Source organism: Dipodomys merriami, unplaced genomic scaffold (assembly GCF_024711535.1).
Source record: "Dipodomys merriami isolate MVZ:Mamm:240054 unplaced genomic scaffold, mDipMer1.0.p SCAF_24, whole genome shotgun sequence".
In the NCBI taxonomy this organism is placed as follows: Eukaryota; Metazoa; Chordata; class Mammalia; order Rodentia; family Heteromyidae; genus Dipodomys; species Dipodomys merriami.
The window spans coordinates 20,338,775-20,361,688 of record NW_027203826.1 but is presented as its reverse complement, the minus strand read 5'-3'; the positions used below and the strand labels follow the sequence as shown (position 1 = coordinate 20,361,688).

Here is a 22,914-nt window from a genome sequence, read left to right as displayed (position 1 = left end):
GCAAATAGTTTTAATTTGGTAGTAATTCTTGACAGAAGTTTGTGGGTGTTTTGGTTTGGTTTTAAGCTGGTCATAGGACTTGAACTCAGAGCCTGGGTGCTGTCCCTGCACTCCTTTTGCTCAAGGCTAGCACTCTACCACTTGCTACATCTCCACTTGCTACATCTCTGTTTTCAGCATTTTCATGATTAATGGAGTTAAGAATCTCATGGAGTTTTCTGCCTGGGCTGGCTTTGAACTGTGATCGTCAGATCTCAGCCTCTTGAGTAGCCACCCATGCCAGGCAGAATTCTGTGTTTTATATGATCATTATTGTTTTGTTTTTTTGTTTTTTTTTGGTCGGTTGTGGGGCTTGAACTCTGGGCCTGGGCGCTGTCCTTCAGCTCTTCAGCTCAAGGCGAGTGCTCTACCACTTGAGCTACAGCGCCACTTCCGGTTTTCTGGTGGTTTATTGGAGATAGGAGTCTCACGGTCTCTCCTGCCCAGGCTGGCTTTGAACCGCGATCCTCAGATCTCAGCCTCCTGAGTAGCTAGGATTACAGGCGTGAGCCACCAGTGCCCAGCTATTGTTTTGTTTTTTTAAGACCTTGGTGTTTGGGATCAAATTTAGGACATGACTGATCTACCATTGAGCTACACTCTCAGCCTATAAGTGATGTTTTGTGTGGAAAAAAATACAGGTTTTTATTTTTATAATTCAATTAACTTTAGAAAACTTGTTTCTTTCTGTTTTTTTTTTTTTTTAGAACTCCCACTGTAAGATGGCATTATGTTGTTATGCAATTCACACAGGTAAAAATGTTTACCTCTTAATGAGTGCTTATTCATGGGAAATGGGATTCCTATTTAATCTATTTAAAATGTTGGTAAATTTATGTCACTGGGAGTTAAAAAATACGTTGAGACCAAAACTTCCCAGTATAGTGTATGATGATTTATTTATTGTTTTTTTGTTGTTGTTGTTGGTTGTGGGGCTTGAACTCTGGGCCTGGGTGCTGTCCCTTAGCTCTTCAGCTCAAGGCTAGGGCTCTACCACTTAAGCCACAGCACCACTTCCTGTTTTTTTCTGCTAATGTGGTGCTGAGGAATCAAACCCAGAGCCTCATGCATGCAAGGCAAGCACTCTACCACTGAGCCACCTTCCCAGCCCCTATTTATTCATTTTTTTGGTGCCATTCCTGGGGCTTGAATCCTGAGCTTCTTTTTGCTTAAGGTTAGCACTCTATTACTGGAGCCACAGCTCAACTTTTCTGATTTTTGGGTGGCTAATTGGGGATAACAGTCTCATGAACCTTTTTCCCAGTCTGGCTTTGAACTGTGATACTCAGATCACAGCCTACTAGGTAGCTAGTATTTGTTTGTTAGCCTCAACATAACATTCTTCAATAAGGAAAATGTTATTTTATTGAAAGTGATTCTGTGTATGTGTGCGCAGACACATGCGCACGCCTGCCAGTACTGGGGCTTGAACTCAGGACATTACACTTTAGCTTGGTTTTGCCACTCAAGGATAGCACTCATGCACTTGAACCACACATTCAATCCTGAATTTTGCTGGTTAGATGCAGATAGAGTCTTGTAGAGTTTTGTGTTCAGACTAACTTGAACTTTGACTTTCCAGGTCTCAGCCTTGTAAGTAGCAAGCACTATAGGTGTGAGGTACCTGCACCTGTTTGGTTCTTTTCCTAAGCTTCAGCATTAATTTCTGCTTCTATTTTCTTTGATGAGAGGCATATGTGTATAGTTGTGGTCTGACACTTCCTGACTCTTCCCCCACCCCCTTTATCAGAATTACAAATCCTAGAATATTTCATTTTAAATTCTTTTTCAGTAAAATTCTATTTCATAAAATAAGTTATTATAGGCTTCATGTAATAGAGGAAAAAACAGGCTTTTTAGGTGGTCTTTTAAAAATTTCATTTGGTTGCTGGGCACGATACTATTCATGATCCCAGCACTGTAGAGACTGAGGCAGATCCATGCCTGGGTGGTTCAATCCTATAATCCTAGCTACTAGGAGGATCACGGTTCCAGGCTAGCTTATGCTGCAAACAGTTCATAAGACCCCGTCTCAACTAACTGATAGCTGCGTGCAGTGGAGGCACACTTGTTATTCTAGCCACAGTAGGAAGTGAAATAGGAGGATTGAAGTTCTTGCAAGTCTGGACAAAAATAAGTAGAGCAAAAAGGGCTATCTATAAACATGGTTTAGCAGTAGAGCACCTGCTTAGCAAGTGTGCAACCTTAAATTCAAACTGTCGTTTTATCAAACAACCACTAAACCAGCTGAGCATTTTAAGTTCAAGGGCTATATAATGAGGCCTTAAGCCCCACCCCCCTAAAAAGGCCTTTTTTTTTATAAAGACCTTTTTAAAAAAATCAAATATTTTTTATTGTTATTATAAAGGTATAGATATGCAGAGGGGTTACCATTTCATGAAACAGGTAATGAGTACATTTCTTTTTGGACAGTGTCACCCCTTTCTTTGTGCTCTCCCAGTTTTTCCTTCCCATCCCCGCCCACAAGATGTCTAGCTCATTTCAACATATTGTCTAGTGAATATCACTGTTGGACTGTAAAGGTCATTTTCTGAAGGAAAAGGAACATATTTGTAAAAAGTAATTTAAGGATTATACATGTACTTTCTTTTGTGTCTCAGTCCATTTTTCTTTATTAAACGATCATCATTATCATCTTTGTTATATCTAGGTCTTTGGTTGCCTATTTTATGTGTACTACATCTTTGAAAGGCTCTGTGCCCCTTTGTTCCGGAACATCAAACAGGAGCCCTTCAGTGCTCGTGTTCTGGTCCTGTGTGTGTTTAACTCCATCTTGCCAGGTAAGGTAACATGGGCATTGCTAATCTGATTCTTCCTATGCTCTGAAGGAAAATAAATATGTATATATTTATATACATATATATGTAAATCTCTTTCCCATTGTAACAATCAAAAATGACTCTAGCTGGGCACTGGCTAATGTCAGTAATTGTAGCTACTCGGGAAACTGAGCTCTAAGGATCACAGTTCAGAGCCAGCCTGGGAAAGAAAATTTGTGAGACTCTATTTCCAATTAAGTACCCAGAAAGACAAAAGTGGAGCTGTGACTGAAGAGGTAGAGCTCTAGTCTTAAGCAAAGAAACTCAGCCAGCGCGCGCACACACACACACACACACACACACACACACACACACACACACACACACACACACACACACACACACACACACACACACACACACACACACACACACACACACACACACACACACACACACACACACACACACACACACACACACACACACACACCCCCGCTCTAGTCTTAAGCAAAGAAACTCAGCCAGCGTCCAGGCACACACACACACACACACACTGCTCCAGGCACACACACACACACACGCACACACACACACACACACTGCTCTAGTCTTAAGCAAAGAAACTCAGCCAGCGTCCAGGCCTGAGTTCAAGCACCAGGACACACACACATACACCCCACACATCTCCAGATTTGCCAAATGTCTTATAAAGGGAGAGGGAGCAAAATCTCCATTGATTTAGAGGGAAGATATGGGGGCCAGATTTTTAAAAGCCTTGGGTTCCAAATTAACCTGAATATCAAGGCATTTCTTAAAAACAGACTGAGTTATCTGTTGTCTATTAAACCAACTTGGAAGGGAGTTACTGCTTTTTTAAATTAAAATAAACTTGTACTGTATCTTTGGAATGGGTAATCTACAATAACAATTTAGGTTTTTACTGATGCTTAATGGTTTGGTATATGAGCACTTTGGAAAGACTCTTCATTTTGTTAATCTTGTTTTTAGGTGTGCTGATGCTGTTCCTTACTTTCTTTGCCTTTTTGCACTGCTGGCTCAATGCCTTTGCGGAGATGTTACGCTTTGGTGACAGGATGTTTTATAAGGTGATATATACTTGGTTTTATATTTCTTTTTATATTTTATTTCTTTAGTCATTGTTAATGGGGTTTTTTGCATTGTTGGCTATTATTACCAGGGTTTTTTTTGACACAAATATTGTGAAATAATTTTTCACAAGTTTTACCAACATGTCTAAAATTCTGACAGATATAATTAACATAATCTTGTCTCCTATCTCTTTAATGTGGCACATAGTTTCTACTGAATATTGTGAGGATATATTTATGGGTGATATGGTGGGAACACATTCATCCCAAGGTCTTGCTGAGACTTTCTTGAGTGTTTATTTGAAATTGGTTGTCTAGTTGTGTAAAAGTGTCCTCTGCATATTATTCCCTTTAAGACTGTTGAGCAACTTCTGAGGGAAATAACTTTTCCCTTCTTAATTTTGAAAGGTACTAATTTTGCTTATCGTTGTATTATTATACTTTTTTTTTTTTGGTGGGGGTTCCTGACGCTTGAACTCAGAACCTGAGTGCTGTCCCTAAGCTTCTTTGTACTTAAGGCTAGCACTCTATCACTTGAGCCACAGCACCACGTTCTGCCTTTTTAAAATAGTATATTGGAGATAAGAGTCTAATGGACTTTTCTGCTTGGGCTGCTTTGAGCTGTGATCCTCAAATCTCATTCTGAATAGCTAGGATTATAGGCATGTGCTACTGGCATCTGGCTATATTATTATACTTTTTTTTTTTTTTTGGGTCTGGTCGTGGGGCCTGAACTCTGGACCTAGGCGCTGTCCCTCAGCTCTTCAGCTCAAGGCTAGTGCTCTACCCCTGAGCCATAGCGCCACTTCCGGCTTTTTTTTTCTTTTTGCTTATGTGTTGTTGAGGAATCGAACCTAGGGCCTCATGCATGCAAGGCAAGCGCTCTACCACTGAGCCACCTTCCCAGCCCCCTTATTATACTTCTAAAATGGGCCTGCACTTAGGAGGCAGATGCTAGTGGGTCATAAGTTTGAGTCCAGCTTGAGCTACATAGTGAGACCCTGTCTCCAAACCACAACAACAAAATAGTATTCTTCTGAAGTTGTACTTAAGTTCTTGACTAGAGCCAGAGTGGTTTTGTTGTTTTGGCAGTACTCAAGTCTGCCATTCTCTTTAAGGAAATAGCACAGAATACAAATTTTGAGCTGTCTGATCTTAAAATTGGGAGCGAGAAATACAAAAGGATGGAGGAAGCCACTATCTCACTTCTATGCAATTCGGTTTGGCCAATTGTGAAACCGCCAAACAGTGTATTAGTGTTAGTGTTCAGTCTAGTCTTGAAACCTACAATTCTTTCATTATTTTTTAATAGGGTAGGAAGTGGGTTTACTGATTGCTATTCAAGTGATCTTTGTATTAAGTGATTCTATATGTTTCTGTATTTTCCATCATAATTTGATAGTGAGACAATGAACCTAGGGGTATGTGTATGTATAAACATATACATACATATACTATTAGAATAATGATATAGTGAACATTAATAACGGAAATGTCTTTTAAGGCTTTTCTGACATGGATATATGCATTGACAATTTATTATAGTCTTGGTTTTATATCATGTATTATGTTCTTTTTGTTTTTTTTAATATTAATAAATTTTTTATTGTGAAAATACCATACAGAGGGGTTACAATTACATGAGCAAGGTAATGAGTACATTTCTTATCAAGCATTGTTGCCTCCTCCTTTGTTTCCCCTTACCATCCCTGCTCTCCCCTCCATGTATTATGTTCTTAAGCAATATTCAGGCACTTTGCTTTGACTGTGTGTGTGTGCAATTTTATAGTTATACTTTTCCCTCAGGATTGGTGGAACTCCACATCATACTCCAACTACTATAGGACCTGGAATGTGGTGGTCCATGACTGGCTATACTACTATGCATACAAGGACCTTCTGTGGGTAAGCAGCAAGATATTTATTTGATACTATTTGAGAAATCATATTGTTTTCCACAAAGTGCTACTATAGTGTAATGCAAGATGGAAGAAGATCACTTACTTGCACATGAAAAAAAGTGGATAGTTTCTCTAAAACATTTTTATATCTAAGAACTCTTGGACTGGAGGTGTAGCTCAAGTGATAGAATGCCTTTCCAACAAGTGTAGGGTCTGAATTCAAATCCAGTACCACCCAGGCTATCTTCAAACTGCCATCCTCAGATCTCAGGCTCCTAAATAGCTAGGATTATAGGAGTGAGCCACCAGTGCCTGGCTTGCTGTCAACTCTTGAAATATCTTTCTCCCTATGATTAATAGCTTTGCAAGTAAATAAAAATAATTTACTATTAGGGAAAAAAACCTAGCACCACTACAAAGAACAGAATCTTTATGTTTTGAATAGTACTTATGCCCAATGCTAAATTTAATGCCTTGTGTTTTACCTGAATATTATTCTACCCAATTATAAAATAAGAATTCTACCAAAAAAGAAAAGACAAAAAAAATACAGTTTAAAAAAAAAGGGCTGGAATGTAGCTCAGTGGCAAAGCGCTTGCCTAGCAAGTGCAACGTCCTGGGTTCGATCCCCAGTACCAAAAAAGAAAAGACAAAAAAAATACAGTTAAAAAAAACCCAAACAATAAAATAAGAATTCTTGGAGGTCTTTGAAAGTGTTGAAGTGACCCACCCAATTGAACAGACCCTTTCTTTTGAATCTCATTGCTAATAAATAATTTCCCACTAGCTCTTTGACTCTAGTTTAGTCTGATGAAAAGTAATTTTAATACTCTGAGTTGGATTCTATTGTTAAGGGGAAATTTGGCTAAGTGACAGCACCTTGTAAGTTTTAGTTCTCTCATTTGTAAGTGCAGTTTCCCATATAGAGGGGAAACTCTTAGCCTTGCTAAATCTTGGTTTTGTAGAGGAAGCCCTATTTTTTTTTTGGTCCGGTTGTGGGGACTGAACTCTGGGCCTGAGCACTGTTCCTCAGCTCTTCAGCTCAAGGCTAGTGCCCTACCACTTGAGCCACAGCACCACTTTCGGCTTTTTTCTTTTTGCTTATGTGGTGCTGAGGAATGGAACCCAGGGCCTCAGGCATGCAAGGCAAGCGCTCTACCACTGAGCCAACTTCCCAGCCCAGAGGAAGCCCTATTTATTGAACAGTATCACTAACTAACAATGGAAATTGCATTGTATTTTTTGTCTGAAGTGTGTACACTATCACTTTTTGGTTTTTCTTTTTGTGTTGGTACTGGGACTTGAACTCGGAGCCTGGTTGTTGTTCATTAGCTTTTTCACTCCAGGCTGATTCTGCCACTTTGAAGCACAACTCCACTTCAAGTAGTGTTTTTTGAATACATTAAAACTTTTTTCATCAGAGTAGCTCACAAATATAAATTCTATTAATTTAAAAATTAATGGAAGTAGCAGATGCCTGTAATTCTAGCTACTTAGGAGACAGAGGTAAGAAGATCACGAATATGCCAACGAGGGCAATACAGCAAGATCCAGTCCCAAAGTAAATAAATATAATTGATATGTTTACAACTATGCCCAGACTTTTGAATACTTCTTGGAAATTGCCTTATTTGAATAAAAAGGTGTTTATGTGCCTAGGATTAATTTTTGTAATTGTGTGTGTATGGTACTAAGGTTGGAGCTTAGGACTTCACACTTAGTAGTCAGGCACTCTGCCACTGAGCCATGCATACATCAAGCACAATTTTTGGCTGTTTTTTTTCTTTTTGTAATTATTTTGATTTAGATTAATCCAAGAACTAGGAAAGTCAAGTAAAAATATAATTAAATAGGTGCCTTTAGGATGCGGTAATTATGTCTTACAAGAGGACATGCTTAGTACTTAAAAAAAAAAAAAAAAAAAACTTTATTGTAAAGGTGATGTACAGAGTGGTTACAGTTACGTAAGTCAGGTAATGAGTACATTTCTTTTTGAACAGTGTTACCCCCTCCTTCATTTTCTCCTAGTTTCTTCCTCCCAATCCCCCTACAAATTTTAAATTACTTAATATTTTCTTTTCATCGTAGTTTTTCACAAAGAGATTCAAATCTGCGGCCATGTTAGCAGTCTTCGCTATGTCAGCTGTAGTGCATGAGTATGCCCTGGCTGTTTGCTTGAGCTATTTCTATCCCGTGCTCTTTGTGCTCTTCATGTCCTTTGGAAGTAAGTATATGGCACACTGTGGGTACTTAGTTAAAAGAAAAGTTGGGTGCCAGTGGCTCATATCTGTAATCCTAGCTACTCAGGAAGCTGAGATCTGAGGATCATGGTTGGAAGCCAGTCCCTACAGAAAAATCCCAGTGAGCCTCACTTCTAATTAACCACTCAAAAAACAGAAGTAGCACTGTGGCTTCACTGGTAGAGTGCTAGCCTTGAGCACAAAGAGGCTCAGGTACAGCACCTAGGCCCTGAGGTTAAGCCTCACAACTGACAAAACGAAGAGAAAACTAGACAGAAAGAAAATCAATGTAGAAATAGTAGATAGTAGTAATACCATTTCAAAATGGTCAAAATACTGACTTTAAATAATTATATACAGCTCGTCAAGGTGTTTATACTTTGACATGGAGAAATGCATGAAGATTTGTAGATGATGAACCTGTGTACAACTCGTCCATTCACAAATACCCTTAAACATGCACAGAAAACATTTTTTGAGTGGGTGGAGAGGGACAAATTAGGATATGAGTAATTCCATCAACTATATTTTCACTTGATCTGAATATTTGTAGGACTTTTGATCAGAATAAAGCAGGTATATAATGCTCGCTTGATTGAACAGTTATGTATGGCCTATCACCTCCTGATGGTTTATTCTTTGATGACTATATACTTTTTCTCTCTTAACTTCAGTGGCTTTCAACTTCATCGTCAATGATGGTCGGAAAAGGCCGATTTGGAACATTATGATGTGGACCTCTCTTTTCTTGGGCCATGGAGTAGTTCTGTGCTTTTATTCCCAAGAATGGTATGCACGTCAGCACTGTCCTCTGAAAAATGTGAGTCACCAGTTGAACTGGAGTTCGAGTAGCTATGTCTAGTGATTGGGAAAGGGGTAGAAGTGGAGAGTATGCATTTTTGAAAAGAGGGAAGTTTGGTGTAAAAGCAGTAGATCATCATCTAATCTCATCCTTGCAATTTCTTACTTCTTTAATTTTCTTCTCATTGAACTTTTCTAGTTCTTAGTTTTCTTTCTTTCTTTCTTTCTTTTTTTTTTTAAACTCATCTGTTGTTTCTCTATCCTCTTACAGGAATTCTTCAGTTTTTCCAATAGAATATATGCCCATATTATACAAGTGTGTATTCTTCTTAAAATAAACAATTATAAAAAATGGCAATTAATACCAATAAGCCTAGGAGTCTATTTCCTGTGTTCCTTATTTTTGTTTCCCCCACTTTTAAAAATGATTATGTTCAGGTACATCCCTAATGCTTTGTGTTTTAGGACAACTTCAAAATTTTAGGGGGAGAGGGAAGAATGAAGGGTAAGGTGTCATTATGCCAAATAAACCTGGGCATTTTATCCAAGTGCCTGTAACTGAAGAGGTCTATAATTGAATCAGTCAGATCCTCTCCTCATGCTTTCTTTCAATGCATCTTTAGTTCTCCCTCCTCCTGGAAGTGAGTTCTCTTTGTGCATTTGAACTGACCGCCCCTCACTTTAGACACTATGCATAGGCATACAGGTCTTTATACTCAGGCCTCACATGTTAGACTTTATTCTTCCACCAAAACCAGTTGGGATCCTCCCTGAAACTTTCAGATTACTGTTCCCATAATACTTCATCTCTTTCTTCAAACAATTCAGTAATATGTCACCTTGGATGATAGTCATTTGTATATATTTGTGTATATTTTATCATCCTTAATGTACCAGTGCTTAGAATGTAGGCTAAAAATAATACAGTTCTTTATTAAGATGTAAAAGAAGATGCATAGCCAGGTGTGTAATGAATGCCAGTACATGGGTGGAAGACTGTGAGTGTGAGGCCACCCTGGGCTACATAATGAGACCCTGTCTCAAAAAAAAGGCAAGATGCCAAAGAGGCAATTGGCCAGTCCATTGTAGAGTTCACTAAATTACAGAAACTTCCTGTGAAGCATATAAATAAGTTGGTACTGTAAAATGAAATATTAAAAATCCTGTGAATTAGTGAGCTTCTTAAAATGTCACCGAGATGTTGAGAAGCAGCTTGGACATGTTCAATATGGAACATTAACACTCTGCCTCTCCCTAGCTCATGTGCACAGTGGACACAAATGAACTGTTCTCTCATTCTTTTTCCTCGTTATAGCCTACGTTTCTGGATTACATCCGGCCCCGTTCTTGGACTTGTCGCTATGTGTTTTAGAAGCTGGGACTTCATTTCTTTCCTTGCCACAGAAGATTGACTATCCTGCCTGATTTGGAGCCAGCTGTTCCTGAAGTTATCTGTGCTATTTGGACTGCTCCAGCCTTTCCAGATGGCCTACTACCTCCCTACTTCACCTGAGCCTGTGCTGTGGGAAGTTCACATAACAGGCATTTTTCCCCCTTTTTGAGAAGGGAAACTGATGGCTGAGGTAATGGCAAGCTTTTGCTGGGTCATCTCAGCTCAAGCCTTGATAACTGTTTTGTTTTGTTTCTTCACTCTATTTAATCAAGGGACTAAACATCATGTTTTTCTGGCACTGAAAATTGGCCAAAATGTGAAGAACTCATTTACATACCTCTGGTTTCATATCGTAACATACCATACTGTTGGAAGGTATGCTAATCTAACATCAATTGTAGAAGAAAGCAAATTAAAATGGAACCATTTTTTCTGTTTCTATTAGAAAAAAATATATCTCTTTTCCAAAGATAGTCTCATTTTACATTCTATTTCATTTATTTGTTGGAACTGTTTTGTTTTCTGGTTGTGCTAGGGATCAAACCGAAGGTCCCACACATTCTCAGCAGTGCTCTACCACGGATACACCTTCATCCCATGCACATCTTGAGGGATTCTGCAGTCAGAAGGGAAAAAAGAGGGAAGTAACACAAGACAAGCAAAAGCATTTCCTCATGTGCTTAAATTATATTATGGAACTCACATGGGAGATATTTTCTTAGGGTTATAATTTCTTGGAAGTTATTTAGAAGTATTATTTGATACAACTGTTATTCTCTGCTAAATATTGACTGATTTTTGCAGACTAGACAGTCTGTAAGTATTAATCATCTGCATTAATAAAGTGATCATTAAACATCCAGAAGCTGGCTTCTGAAGCATCTGCTCAGTCATTTTATTTTTTACCAATATATTTTTAGATGAAACAAATAAGGTGTGTGTGTGTGGTGTGTGGTGTGTGGTGTGTGTGTGTGTGTGTGTGTGTGTGTGTGTGTGTGTGTGTGTGTGTGTGTGTGTGTGTGTGTGTGTGTGTGTGTGTGTGTGTGCGCGCGTGCGCGCGCGCCAGTTCTGAGACTTAAACTTGGAGCCTGAGCACTAACCCAGAGCTCTTTTGCCCAAGGCTAGCACTCTACCACTTGATCTTCAGCTCTGCTTCTGGCTTTTTGTGGTTAATTGGAGATAATAGTCTTACAGATTTTCCTGCCTGGTTGACTTTCAGCTTTGATCCTCAGATTTAGCTTCCTAAGTAGCTAGGATTGATTAGAGGTGTGAATCACTGGTGCCCAGTTTGTGATTGTTTTCAAGGACATGTACTCTGTTATGTGATATTTTCAGGTTATAAGATATCAATTCTTTTTTTGTTGTTGTTGGTTATGGGGCCTGAACTCTGGGCTTGGGTGCTGTCCCTGTGCTCTTCAGCTCAAGGCAAGTGCTCTACTGTTTGGGCCACAGTGCTACTTCTGGTTTTCTAGTGATTTATTGGAGTAAGAGTCTCACGGACATTCCTGCCTGGGCTAGCTTTGAACTGTGATCCTCAGATCTCAGCCTCCTGAGGAGCTAGGATTATAGGCATGAGCCACTGGCGCCCAGCCAAGATGTCTTTTTTTTTTTTTTTTGTCGGTCATGGGGCCTAAACTCTGGACCTGGGCGCTATCCCTCAGCAATTCAACTCAAGGCTAGTGCCCTGCCACTTAAGCCATAGTGCCACTTCCAGCCTTTTCTATTTATGTGGTGCTGAGGAATCAAACCCAGGGCCTCATGCATGGAAGGCAAGCACTCTACTACTGAGCAACCTTCCCAGCCCCAAGATGTCTATTCTTTTTTTTTGGGGGGGGGGGTCTGGTCCTGGGGCCTGAACTCTGGGCGCTGTCCCTCAGCTCTTCAGCTCAAGGCTAGCACTCTACCACTTGAGCCACAGAGCCACTTCCGGCTTTTTTCTTTTTGCTTATGTGGTGCTGAGGAATCGAACCCAGGGCCTCAGGCATGCAAGGCAAGTGCTCTACCACTGAGCCACCTTCCCAGCCCAAGATGTCTATTGTTAATGCAGTGTGGTATGTAGGGATTATTTTGTTTCTGAGCATAAGGTATGATTATATCATTTTCCACTGGGTCAGAAGTAGTGGTGCACAGGAGGACCAGGATCAAGGTCCAAGACTGACCCTAGGCAAAAACAAGATGTTATCTGAAAAACTAAAGCAAAAAGGACTGAGCATGGCCAAAGTGGTAATAATGCTGTCCTCATGCAGTACTCCAGTACTACTGAAAAACAAAATAGCAAAAAGGTTGCTTAAAGTAATGGATGTCAGAGACCATGTCACTCACTTTCTTATGCAAAGAAGTGAGACTTAGGAATTTATTCAAATGATTAGTGCTTTGATCCACCACTAGAATACCACTTTCTCAGTATTCTAACAACTATCCAGTGTTTTAGGAAGTCTTTTCAAGTCAGTTTGAATCTCAGAAGATAATGTAATATAATAGTCACACTGTTTAGGATACAAGTTGTTTGTTTGTTTTGTTAGTCGTGGGGACTGAACTCTGGGCCTGGGCACTGTCCCTCAGCTTTTCAGCTCATGGCTAGCACTCTGGACAGTGCCTAGGTCCAGAGTTCAAGCCCCATGACCAACAAAAGAAAAAAAAAAAAAAAAAACATAAACCTAAAACCTGTTGCTAATGTGTTTCAAAAGTTTAATTTTTTTCCCATTTCATTATTGAGATAAAACCTTCCATTTCAAATACTTCATTCCTTTTAAAAAGTTGTAGGTTTAAAGTATTTTTTCTGTAAGAAGTATGATGATCCTACAAGAAACAACTAAGCCATGTGTATACTAATTTACCCTTTATTGAGATATCTAATTTGGTCTTTTAGTACCTCTATGGTGTGGGAGAAATGTGTTGAAAGCTTACCAGATAAAGGCAACAAAGTTTTGTTGGTGGTAGATAGAGGTCCTGAAGTTGCCTTGGTAAATTGCTTGTCTCCTGTTCAAATTTAATTACACAATTGAGTCAGCTACAACATCTGGAAGCAAAAGGAGTGGGGGAAATACTTTTCAGTGTCTGCAAGGTAAAAGTTAGCAGGTTAAGAAAGTATGTGTGTATGGTGCCAGTGACTCATGCATGTAAGCATAGCTACTCAGAAGGCTAAGACTAAGGGTCATGGTTTGAAGCCAGACCTAACAGGAAAGTCTGTGTGACTCTTTATCTCCAATTAACCACCAAAAAGCCAGAAGTAGCACTGTGGCTCATAGTAGTAGAGCGCTATCCTTGAGCAGACCAATAAATAAATAAATAGACCTTTTTCAGTGGTGCAAAAAATAGGTGTATTTTGGGGGGGGGGGAATGTACTGGGGCTAGAACTCAGGACCTGGGCACTGCCCCTGAGTTTTTGTGCTCTAGGCTACCACTACTACCACTTTGAGCCACGGTGTCATTTCTGGCTTTTTCGTAGTCTCATGGGCTTATTTCCTACTCGGGCTGGTTTTGATCTGTATCCTCAGATCTCAACCTCCTGAGTAGAATTACAGGTGTGAGCCACCAATGTACCTGGCAAGATGGGCTTTTTAAGCTTGAGAGAAAGGGGATGATTTTCAGAAATTTTAGATGCTTTTTAGAAAATAAAAATAAAAAATTGCCTATGTATTCCTTTTTTTAAATGCTCACCTTAATTTTTACATTGCTCCCTCTGGGGCTTCAACATGTCTCTCAGCAGTGCTGTCCTCCAGGTCAGGTATTGCTGCGCCACTCTGTGGTGGTGTGTTTGCTTGTTGAAGTGCAGCTGACTGGACTAGTTCTAAATACCTATGAAACAGGTGGTTTAGGGCTGGGAAGGTAGCTCAGCGGTAGAGTGCATGCCTTGCAAGCATGAAGCCCTGGATTCGATTCCTCAGCACCACATAAATAGAAAAGGCCAGAAGTGGCGCTGTGGCTCCAGTGGTAGAGCGCTAGCCTTGAGCTGAAGAGCTGAGGGACAGCGCCCAGACCCAGAGTTCAGGCCCCATGACCGGCAAAAAAAAAAAAAAAAGAAAGAAACAGGTGGTTTACACGCCCAGTCATGTACTTTGCATTTTATGTGTCATTATGCCGTTGCTGTGTGGAACAAGAGCTGGAGCCCCGGTCAAGGCTTTGAGCTAGGGCAGTAGCTTCTGTGTTTCTACAGCTACATCTAATACAGGGAACGGTGGTGGTCTGGGAGCAGCAGAAAACCTACAGAAATCAAAAGTTGGTTTTTCTATAATTAAAGACACCTTTTCTTATTTGTTCTTTTCCTGAATCTCTTTCCCACCCCTGCAATGTCTAATAACCAGTTTGAGTTTAAAATAAGCATTATATTAACATTAGTGTAATGTGTTTTGTTTTGTTTTGTTTGTCGGTCATGGGGCTCAAACTCTGGGCCAGGTCACTGGCCACAGGTCACAGGTCCCTCAGCTCTTCAGCTTAAAACTAGTGCTTTACCACTTGAGCTACAGAACCACTTCTGGTTTTCTGGTGGTTTATTGGAGTTTCATGGACTTTCCTGCCCGGGCTGACTTTGAACCTTGATCCTCAGCTCTCAGCCTCCTGAGTAGCTACAATTACGGTGTGAGTTACCAGTGCCCAGCTTAGTGTAATTTTTATACATACACATACACGCACAGACACACATAAGATGACAGAAATACCACACTCATGACAATTGTGGGAAATAAATATATTTGAGAAAAACCTAGTGTTTTATTGTGTTTTTTTTTGTTGGTCATGAGGCTTGAAAATTCTAGGTCTGGGTGCTGTCCCTCAGCTCTTCAGCTCAAGGTGAACACTCTTCCACTTAGCCACTACCACTTTCTGCTTTTTCTGCTTATGTGGTGCCGAGGAATCTAACCCAGGGCCTCATGCATAGAAAGCAAGCACTCTACTACTGAGCCACCTTCCCAGCCCCTAGTGTCTGTTTTAACAGTAACTTCTTTTTTCTTTCTTTCTTTTTTTTGGGGGGGGTTGGTCATGGGGCTTGAACTCTGGGCCTGGGCACTGTTCCTCAACTCTAAAGCTCAAGGTGAGCACCCTACTGCTTGAGCCACAGTGCCACTTCCGGTTTTCTAGTGGTTTATTGGAGATAAGAGACTCACGGACTTTCCTGCCTGGGCTGGCTTTGATTCTCAGATCTCAGCCTCCTGAGTAGCTAGGATTACAGTGAGAGCCACCGGCGCTCGGCTTAACAGTAACTTCTTGTGTGTTAAATTTTAACTATTTTGTGTTCTTATGTGCCTTTCTTCTTCATCTCAGGCAGCTTTATGTCCGGAAGAGAAGACAAATAACTGAATAAGATTTTTTTCTTTTATCCAAGACAATGGACAGAGCAGTGCTATAGGTTACAAAGAAGTAAATATGGAGCTCAGTGTGACTTTGTATCAAGAAAATCAGCAACACACTAAGTCATTAGCCACCTCTATTGTGCTCATTACTGACTGTTTAATCCTTATGCTCTTGGCAGTTATTTATTTAGTTAGTTCTGGCCCTGGGGCTGAACTCAGGGACTAGACATTGTCTCTGAGCTTTTTATTATTTATTTACTTATTATTTATTTATTTATTTATTTATTTTGGTCCAGTCGTGGGGCCTGAACTCTGGGCCTGGGCGCTGTCCCTCAGCTCTTCAGCTCAAGGCTAGCGCTCTACCACTTGAGCCACAGCGCCACTTCCAGTATTTTTCTTTTTGCTTATGTGGTGCTGAGGAATGGAACCCAGGGCCTCAGGCATGCAAGGCAAGCGCTCTACCACTGAGCCACCTTCCCAGCCCTATTTACTTATTTTTTAAAAGTACTTGCACAGAGAAGTTAGCATTTAACAAACCAGTTTATAAGTCTAACATATCTTGATCAATGCCCTGAGCTTTTTTGCTCAAGGCTCAATCAATTGAGCCACAGCTCCTTCCAGCCTTTTGATTATTAATTGAAGAGTCTCATGGACTTTCTTGCCCAGGCTGACTTTGAACCTTGATCCTCGGATCTCAACCTGAGTAGTTAGGATTATAGGCACAAGCCACTAACATCTTGCTGTTCTTGGTCTTTTAAAACATATGAATGGGTTCTAAGAAACCCCAGGTCCCTCCTCTTAGGAGATAGAAATAGACAGGTGGCTAAAGAAACATGAAAATCTACTTAGGGAAGATATCAGGGGATCACTGTTTCAAGACCAGGCATAAAAACAATTCAGGAAATTCCATCTCAAGCAATGCATAGTGGCTGCATGTAGTGGAGCGAGTCATCTCAGCAAGACCATACCTTGAAGTAACCAATGAGAAAAGAAACCCTAGGTGTGGCTCAAGTGTTCCAGCGCCTACTTAGCAAGCACAAGGCCCTAAATTCAGTCCTTAGTACTTCCAAAACAGGTGAAAAATCTGTTGGCCAGGTAAAAGTTTTTTATTTTGTGTTGTTTTGAGGTTGAGCAGGTGGGTCTTGCAACATAGTCCAGGATGCCCTTGGACTTTCTATCTTTCTCTCTGCCTCCCTAGTGCTGGGATTACAGGTGTCTACCACCATACCTAACTGAGGTATGCTTTTTTGTTTTTTCTAATGCCAAGGTTTGAACACTAGTCCTTATGTTTGTGAGGCTTGCTTGGTTGGCTGATGCTCTCCCTCTTGAGTCATGCCTCCTGCCTGACTTCTTGCTGGTTATTTTGGAGATAGGGTTTTTTGGACTTTTCTGTCCAGTTTTATCTTAGAACAATGATCCTCCTGATCATGGCCTTCTGAGTAGTGGCAGCCACCATTGCCTTTCAAGGGAAGATTGAGGATCTGGGACTGGCAGCACGCACCTGTAAACGGAGCGACTCAGGAGGCTGGGATATGAGAATTAAGGTTTGAAGCCAGCCTGGACAGGAAAATCCATGCGTCTCTTATTTTCAGTTAACCAACAACAAGCCAGAAGTAGATTGTGGCTAAAGTGGTAGAACACCAGCCTTGAGTAGAAAAAACTAACAGTTCAAATCCAGATACCAACACACACACAGAGATAGACCAGTTTTAAAACAAGATAGATTTCATCCCTTTGCTATAGTTCAAATATATCCCCTCTTGCTCAGTATGAAGAGAGATGGGGGGCTGGGAAGGTGGCTCAGTGGTAGAGTGCTTGCCTTGCATGCTCGAGGCCCTGGGTTCGATTCCTCAGCACCACATAAAGAAAAAAGCCGGAAGTGGTGCTGTGGCTCAAGTGGTAGAGTGCTAGCCTTGAGCTGAAGAGGTGAGGGACAGCGCCCAGGCCCAGAGTTCAGGCCCCACGACCGGACCCAAAAAAAAGAGAGATGGGGCCTTTAAGGGATAATTGTACCACAGGGATGCCTTCCTCATGAAAGCCACTAAGCCCCTCAAGGTGCATCACACACATTTGCCTCTTCTGCTCCTTTTCCTTCTACCAAATGAGGACACAGATCCTCCTCTCCAGAGGATGTAGCCCTCATCCAACAACACGACCTGCTGTCACCTTGATCTTCCACTTTTCAATCTGCATTGTGTGAGAAATAAATGCCTGTCTTTTCAAACTTCTCAGTCTGTTACAGCAGCCCAAATTAAAATACCTTTCCTCCAGGAACCTGTTGGGATTAGAATTTGACATTTTTACCATTGAAGCACATAACAGGCAACAAATACTATAGTTACCCTCTGCACCACCTAACTACCCATCCATTTTTGCAGAAATTAAATGTAACTTTTTTTTTTTCTGTCGGTTGTGGGGCTTGAACTCTGTGCCTGGATGCTGTCACTGAGCTCTTCAGTTCAATGCTAGAGCTCTACCACTTTGAGCCATAGTTCCACTTATAGTTTTCTGGTGTTTAATTGGAGATAAGAGTCTTTCAGACTTTCTTGCCAGGGCTGGCTTTGAACTACCATCTTCAGATCTCAGGCTCCTGAGTAGCTAGGATTATAGGAATGAGCCATAGCAATGTGGCTTTTTTTTTCTTTTACCTTTAGAAAAGTCTAGGGTCTTGCTCTGACAGCTTGCATTTGTACTCAATCAGGTTTATGCATCTGATTTATAAAGCTGGCATACATAACAGTTTACAGATTTACCACAAGACATCAATTGTCAACTGCCATACTCAAGGTTGGCATGATATCTGAATTTGCCATTTGTATGAGCCCAAGTTATTCTAGGATGAGAAAGGTGAATTTAATCGCAGAGACAGTGTTATGTGACAAGTACAGTGTCATGCAATGGAGACCAGTCTTGGAGATAAAAGCTGTTTCCTCCTGCAGTACCTTGTGTGAGTTCTAAATAAAGACAAACCTACACAGGGGCTGCAGTTGCATGAGGCCTTGGGTTTAATCTTCAGCACTGAAACACAAAACCACTGGACAAAGTATCTTGGGCTGGGAATGTGGCTTAGTGGTAGAATGCTTGCTTAGCATTCATGAAGCCCTGGATTCGATTCCTTAGTACCAAATAGAAAAGGCTGGAAGTGGTGCTGTGGCTGAAGTGGTAGAGTGCCAGTCTCTAATTGAAACTTAGTTTCTTTGCTACACTCAACACACATACCAATGAGTTTATACTTAGCATCCTTCAGGGAGTTTCGTAGGCCCTAATGTCTGTGGACATGTGTAGATGCCCTGTCAACATGTTTAGAAACTGAATTGGCAAAAGTGAGCTTTGCTACAAAAACACACTCATAGTTTCTTTCCCCAGCTCAATGCATGTGTGGTGGCTGCACTGGCTTCTGGGATACTTCCTGGGAAGTTCTGCAAGACCCCAATGCTCCTTGAGGTTAAGTAGCTACAGGAATCTGCCCCCACCAACAAGCACAATTTGCCCTGCTTCTAACTCTGACACTTCACTTTCAGTATCTTGACTTACCTAAGTAGGGCAATTCTTATCTGCTATCTTAGATTTTGCTATCTATAATAGTTTCCATCAAAGCTGGGCACCGGTGGCTCACGTCTGTAATCCTAGCTACTCAGGAGACTGAGATCTGAGGATCACAGTTCAAAGCCAGCCTGGCAGGAAAGTCCGTGAGACTCTTATCTCCAATAAACCACTAGAAAACTGGAAGTGGCACTGTGGCTCAAGTGGTAGAGCTCTTGCCTTGAGCTGCAGAGCTGAGGGATAGCACCCAAACTCAGAGTTCTAGCCCACGGCTGACAAAAAAAAAAAAAGTTTCCATCAAAGACTTCAACAATTATTACTACATTTTAGGGTTCCCTTGGTATAATTCAAAATTATGGGAGGACTGTCCCCAAGAATAGCCATTGCACTTTTCAGTAATGATTGTCTTGTATTCTTGTTTGTATTCTCATTATCCAGTGCTTTGTTGAGATTCTAAGACCCAGATATCTAATCAAATAGTTATCTCCCATTTCCCCTCAGATATCTTAATGGTACTGCCAAGTCAGTATGTCCATAAGACATTAAAAAAAAAAATCTCTTCAAAGGCCTCCTAAAACCTGGTCTTCCTATTTTCCCCAGTCTCGTGAAAGGTATGATTACTGTTGTACAAGTTTAAAGATGAAATAATTATTTCTTGGAGACAAGGTCTTGCTATGTTGTCCAGGCTGGTCTTGAACTCCTGGGCTCCAGTGTTCTGCCTGTGTCTCCCAAGTAGCCAGGACTACAGGCACTTGCTCCTGTACCCACAAGAGAAGCAACACTTCATATGTTCTCTTCGCACTACCAATCCAATTACTTTCCAGTCCTACAGATTTTATTTGCTATGTATTTCTTGAATGTGTTCACTTATGTCTATCTACTTAGATTTTTTTTGAACAATGTTAATATGAAATATGTGTTGCTTTGTTCTTGTATGAGCTGACATGGGTTTTGGTAGCTCTGAATTTTACTACTGTAGCTATGGTTTCAAATGATAATGTGACATCAGTGAGTTGAAAGAAAGGTAAACTTCAGGGAAAGTACTATTTTTTTTGCTCCCTTACAATTACACCTGTTACTTCTGATGATCATAAGTCCTTAAGATGAACTACATTGAAACTCTATGATGCTGTATATATGCATTTGAATTGTTTGAATTGTTAGGATGAAGTTCAAAAGGGAGCAGATGAGAGAAAAAGTTTTAAAAAGTAAGCTAAAATCCAGAGCATGAAAAAAAGTGAACTAAAAGGTAGGTCGTAGGCATGAACACTGTATTCACAATTAGGTTACATCTGCTCTAGCTAGGTTATTGCAGCCAAGCAATATTTAATATTTTAATATTGCAGTAATGATTTGCCAGGAGTTCTAGATAAGCATATCTAGAGTAAATATCTCAAGAGAAAAAAAAATTGAGCAGGGTGTGGCTGGCTCACATCTGTAATCCTAGCTACTCAGGAGGCTGGAACCAGGATGATCTCAGTTTTGAAGCCAGCTGGGGTAGAAAAATCCAGAGATCTTCTATTGACTAGTGAAAAGCTGGGCTGTAGGAATGGCTCATGAAGTAAGAGCACCAACCATGAGCAAGCCAGTAGAGCAAGGGCATGAGGACCTGAATTTAAGCCCCAATAGTTATTAAATAAGGAATATTTCAATAAAGGAGAATAAATACCTCTAAAGATGAACCTTTCTTCTCTAAGTATCTCTCAGTACCTGGGAGATTCAGACATATAACACCCATGTCAAGTAAGGAAACTAGGTTTTTCTTTTTCCTTTTTTTCTTTTTTTTTTGCCAGTCCTGGGGTTTGAATTCAGCCTGGGGACTATCCCTGAGCTTCCTTGCTCAAGGCTAGCACTCTACCACTTGAGCCACAATGCCACTTCTGGCCTTTTCTGTTTATGTAGTACTGAGGAATTGAATCCAGGGCTTCATGCATGCTAGGCAAGCACTCTACCACTAAGCCATAGTCCTAGCCCAGGAAACTTGGGTTTCCAAGAATCCCAAACTTACTAGTTTTTAACAATAAGATATAACCACATGCTGGTGGCACACACCAGTAATCTTAGCTAATCAGGAGGCTGCAATCTGATGATCCTAGTTCAAAGCCAGCCAAAGCAGAGAAATCTGAGATTCCCAACAAACCACCAAAGAGTCAGAAGTGGAGGTGTGGTTTAAGTGGTGGAATACCACCCTTTCATGAAAAAGCTATGGGACACCACCCAGGCTTTGAGTACACATATACACACACAAACCACATCATAAGTTGATCAAAAGGAAAGCGAATACACCTTTTTAGGCCCTACATTGAGCCTTCTACTTGCTTTACATAGAGAACTTGGCCTTTCTCATGTGTCCAATGAGGATGTGCCTTGTTTTCCTGCTCTGCTAAAGAAAAACTATAACCTTACATAATTAGGCTAAGACAAATTCATTTCTGTGACAAATGTCACAAACTCGGTTGGCATGGGCGCCATGAAACTACACGGGGTTTATGCACTCTAGGAACCTCCGTGGCTTTGAACCAATTAGCTAAATTTCTCATTGCAATGACTAGAAATCAAAGCCTTAGTTCTGTTCAGTACAAAGCAGAACTATGATTTTTCAGGCAGCCTACTGAAGATGTTAGCCTTTCCTCCTCCACCTTCTTACCCAGTCCGACACCTTAGACCTTAGGCAAAAACAAAACTGCCTTTCCCTGAAAACAGGTGCCACAGGCTTTTATTCCTGAAAACAGGTGATGCAGGAAGGTGAGATCTTAAATGGCAGCCCCTCCTCAAAATGCAACTTCCCTCTCCCTGGTTTGTGCAGCTCTAACTGTAAATGTTAACCCTTTCCACAAGGCAGTTTCCTGCTTTCACGTTCCACAGGAACCCAGCCCTCTAACTCTGTGCTCATACCTCCTCCGAGCTACTACTATGCCCACAAGGTAGCCTGTCATTAAAGCTCCATTAAAATTAAAAAACTCGTTAAAAAAAAATCCTTTTCCTTTGTATGTGACCATGTGTCCGAGTGATTTTCTTGGGAAAGCCTTTCAGAAGGTGTTTGTCCACTCATGGTGCTTTGTACTGATCAATATGATTGACTCACACATCTTTCTTCTCTTCTGAAAATTAAGGCCTGCAGATACTGCGATTCCACTGAGCTTCATCACTTGACATTACCTTTGGGCCTTAGTGCAAATAGATCTCTGAGAGGCAGTTGGGTGGGAATGAACTCACTGCATTGCCCTGAGCACCGTAGGTCAGGAGCAGCCACGGCTTTACCTGTGTGGCTTTGATCAAAGGGAACAACAGTGGCACTCAGTCCACGGGGGAGAGGAGGGAATGGATCCAGGAAGGCTTTCCTGGTGGTCCGGGAAAGCCAAGCACCAAGTGACAGCAAAGCCACTTCAGCAAGAAAACTTGGATTAATGGGAAAGTAAGGTGTTTTTTGGTGTGTTGTTTTATTTCTCTACCGCCTGCTCTACCTCGGAGCTGCAGCCTTGGTTGCACAATTTTCCTGAGTTTGGCTTTTAGAAAAACAAAACAAAAACAAGAACTATATCATGAAGAACCTGCGCACCTGCCCCGCCCACAATCCCAAGCCTCTCGCGGGGAGACACGGCCCGATTTCTGGACATTTTCCAATATTTTTCCTTTTGATTGCGACGGAACTTCTGCTAGGACTTACAACACACCGGAAGCCCGGGCGAGGGTCGGGTCGGACTGGATTTCATCTGTGAATTTCCCCTCCTGCAGGCACTGCTACAGACAGCCCCGACAGAGCGTGGCTCGGGCGCGGGGGGGGGGGTTGGGGGGGGGTCCTGCGTTTCTATGACGA

General features: G+C 41.1%; 1 protein-coding gene and 1 long non-coding RNA gene across 3 annotated transcripts in view; one reads left to right on the top strand and one right to left on the bottom strand.

Annotated features, from left to right (window-relative positions):
* Positions 1-10,739, top strand: part of Soat1 (sterol O-acyltransferase 1) — a 49,551-nt gene extending 38,812 nt beyond the window's left edge. For both annotated transcript variants that reach the window (XM_070034366.1, XM_070034365.1), the window contains exons 10-16: positions 747-792; positions 2,711-2,840; positions 3,831-3,928; positions 5,738-5,836; positions 7,921-8,056; positions 8,747-8,892; positions 10,189-10,739. In XM_070034366.1, the coding sequence (XP_069890467.1) occupies positions 747-792; positions 2,711-2,840; positions 3,831-3,928; positions 5,738-5,836; positions 7,921-8,056; positions 8,747-8,892; positions 10,189-10,245 (712 nt within the window). In that variant the 3' untranslated portion in view covers positions 10,246-10,739. The remainder of the gene's footprint in view (positions 1-746; positions 793-2,710; positions 2,841-3,830; positions 3,929-5,737; positions 5,837-7,920; positions 8,057-8,746; positions 8,893-10,188) is intronic.
* A 2,440-nt stretch (positions 10,740-13,179) lies between these two features.
* Positions 13,180-22,846, bottom strand: LOC138835651 (uncharacterized). Its single transcript, XR_011374679.1, has 3 exons — positions 22,765-22,846; positions 13,927-14,064; positions 13,180-13,285 (listed from the first exon to the last, which is right to left on the bottom strand). It is a non-coding gene; the product is annotated as an uncharacterized lncRNA (long non-coding RNA).
* Positions 22,847-22,914: the final 68 nt, after the last annotated feature.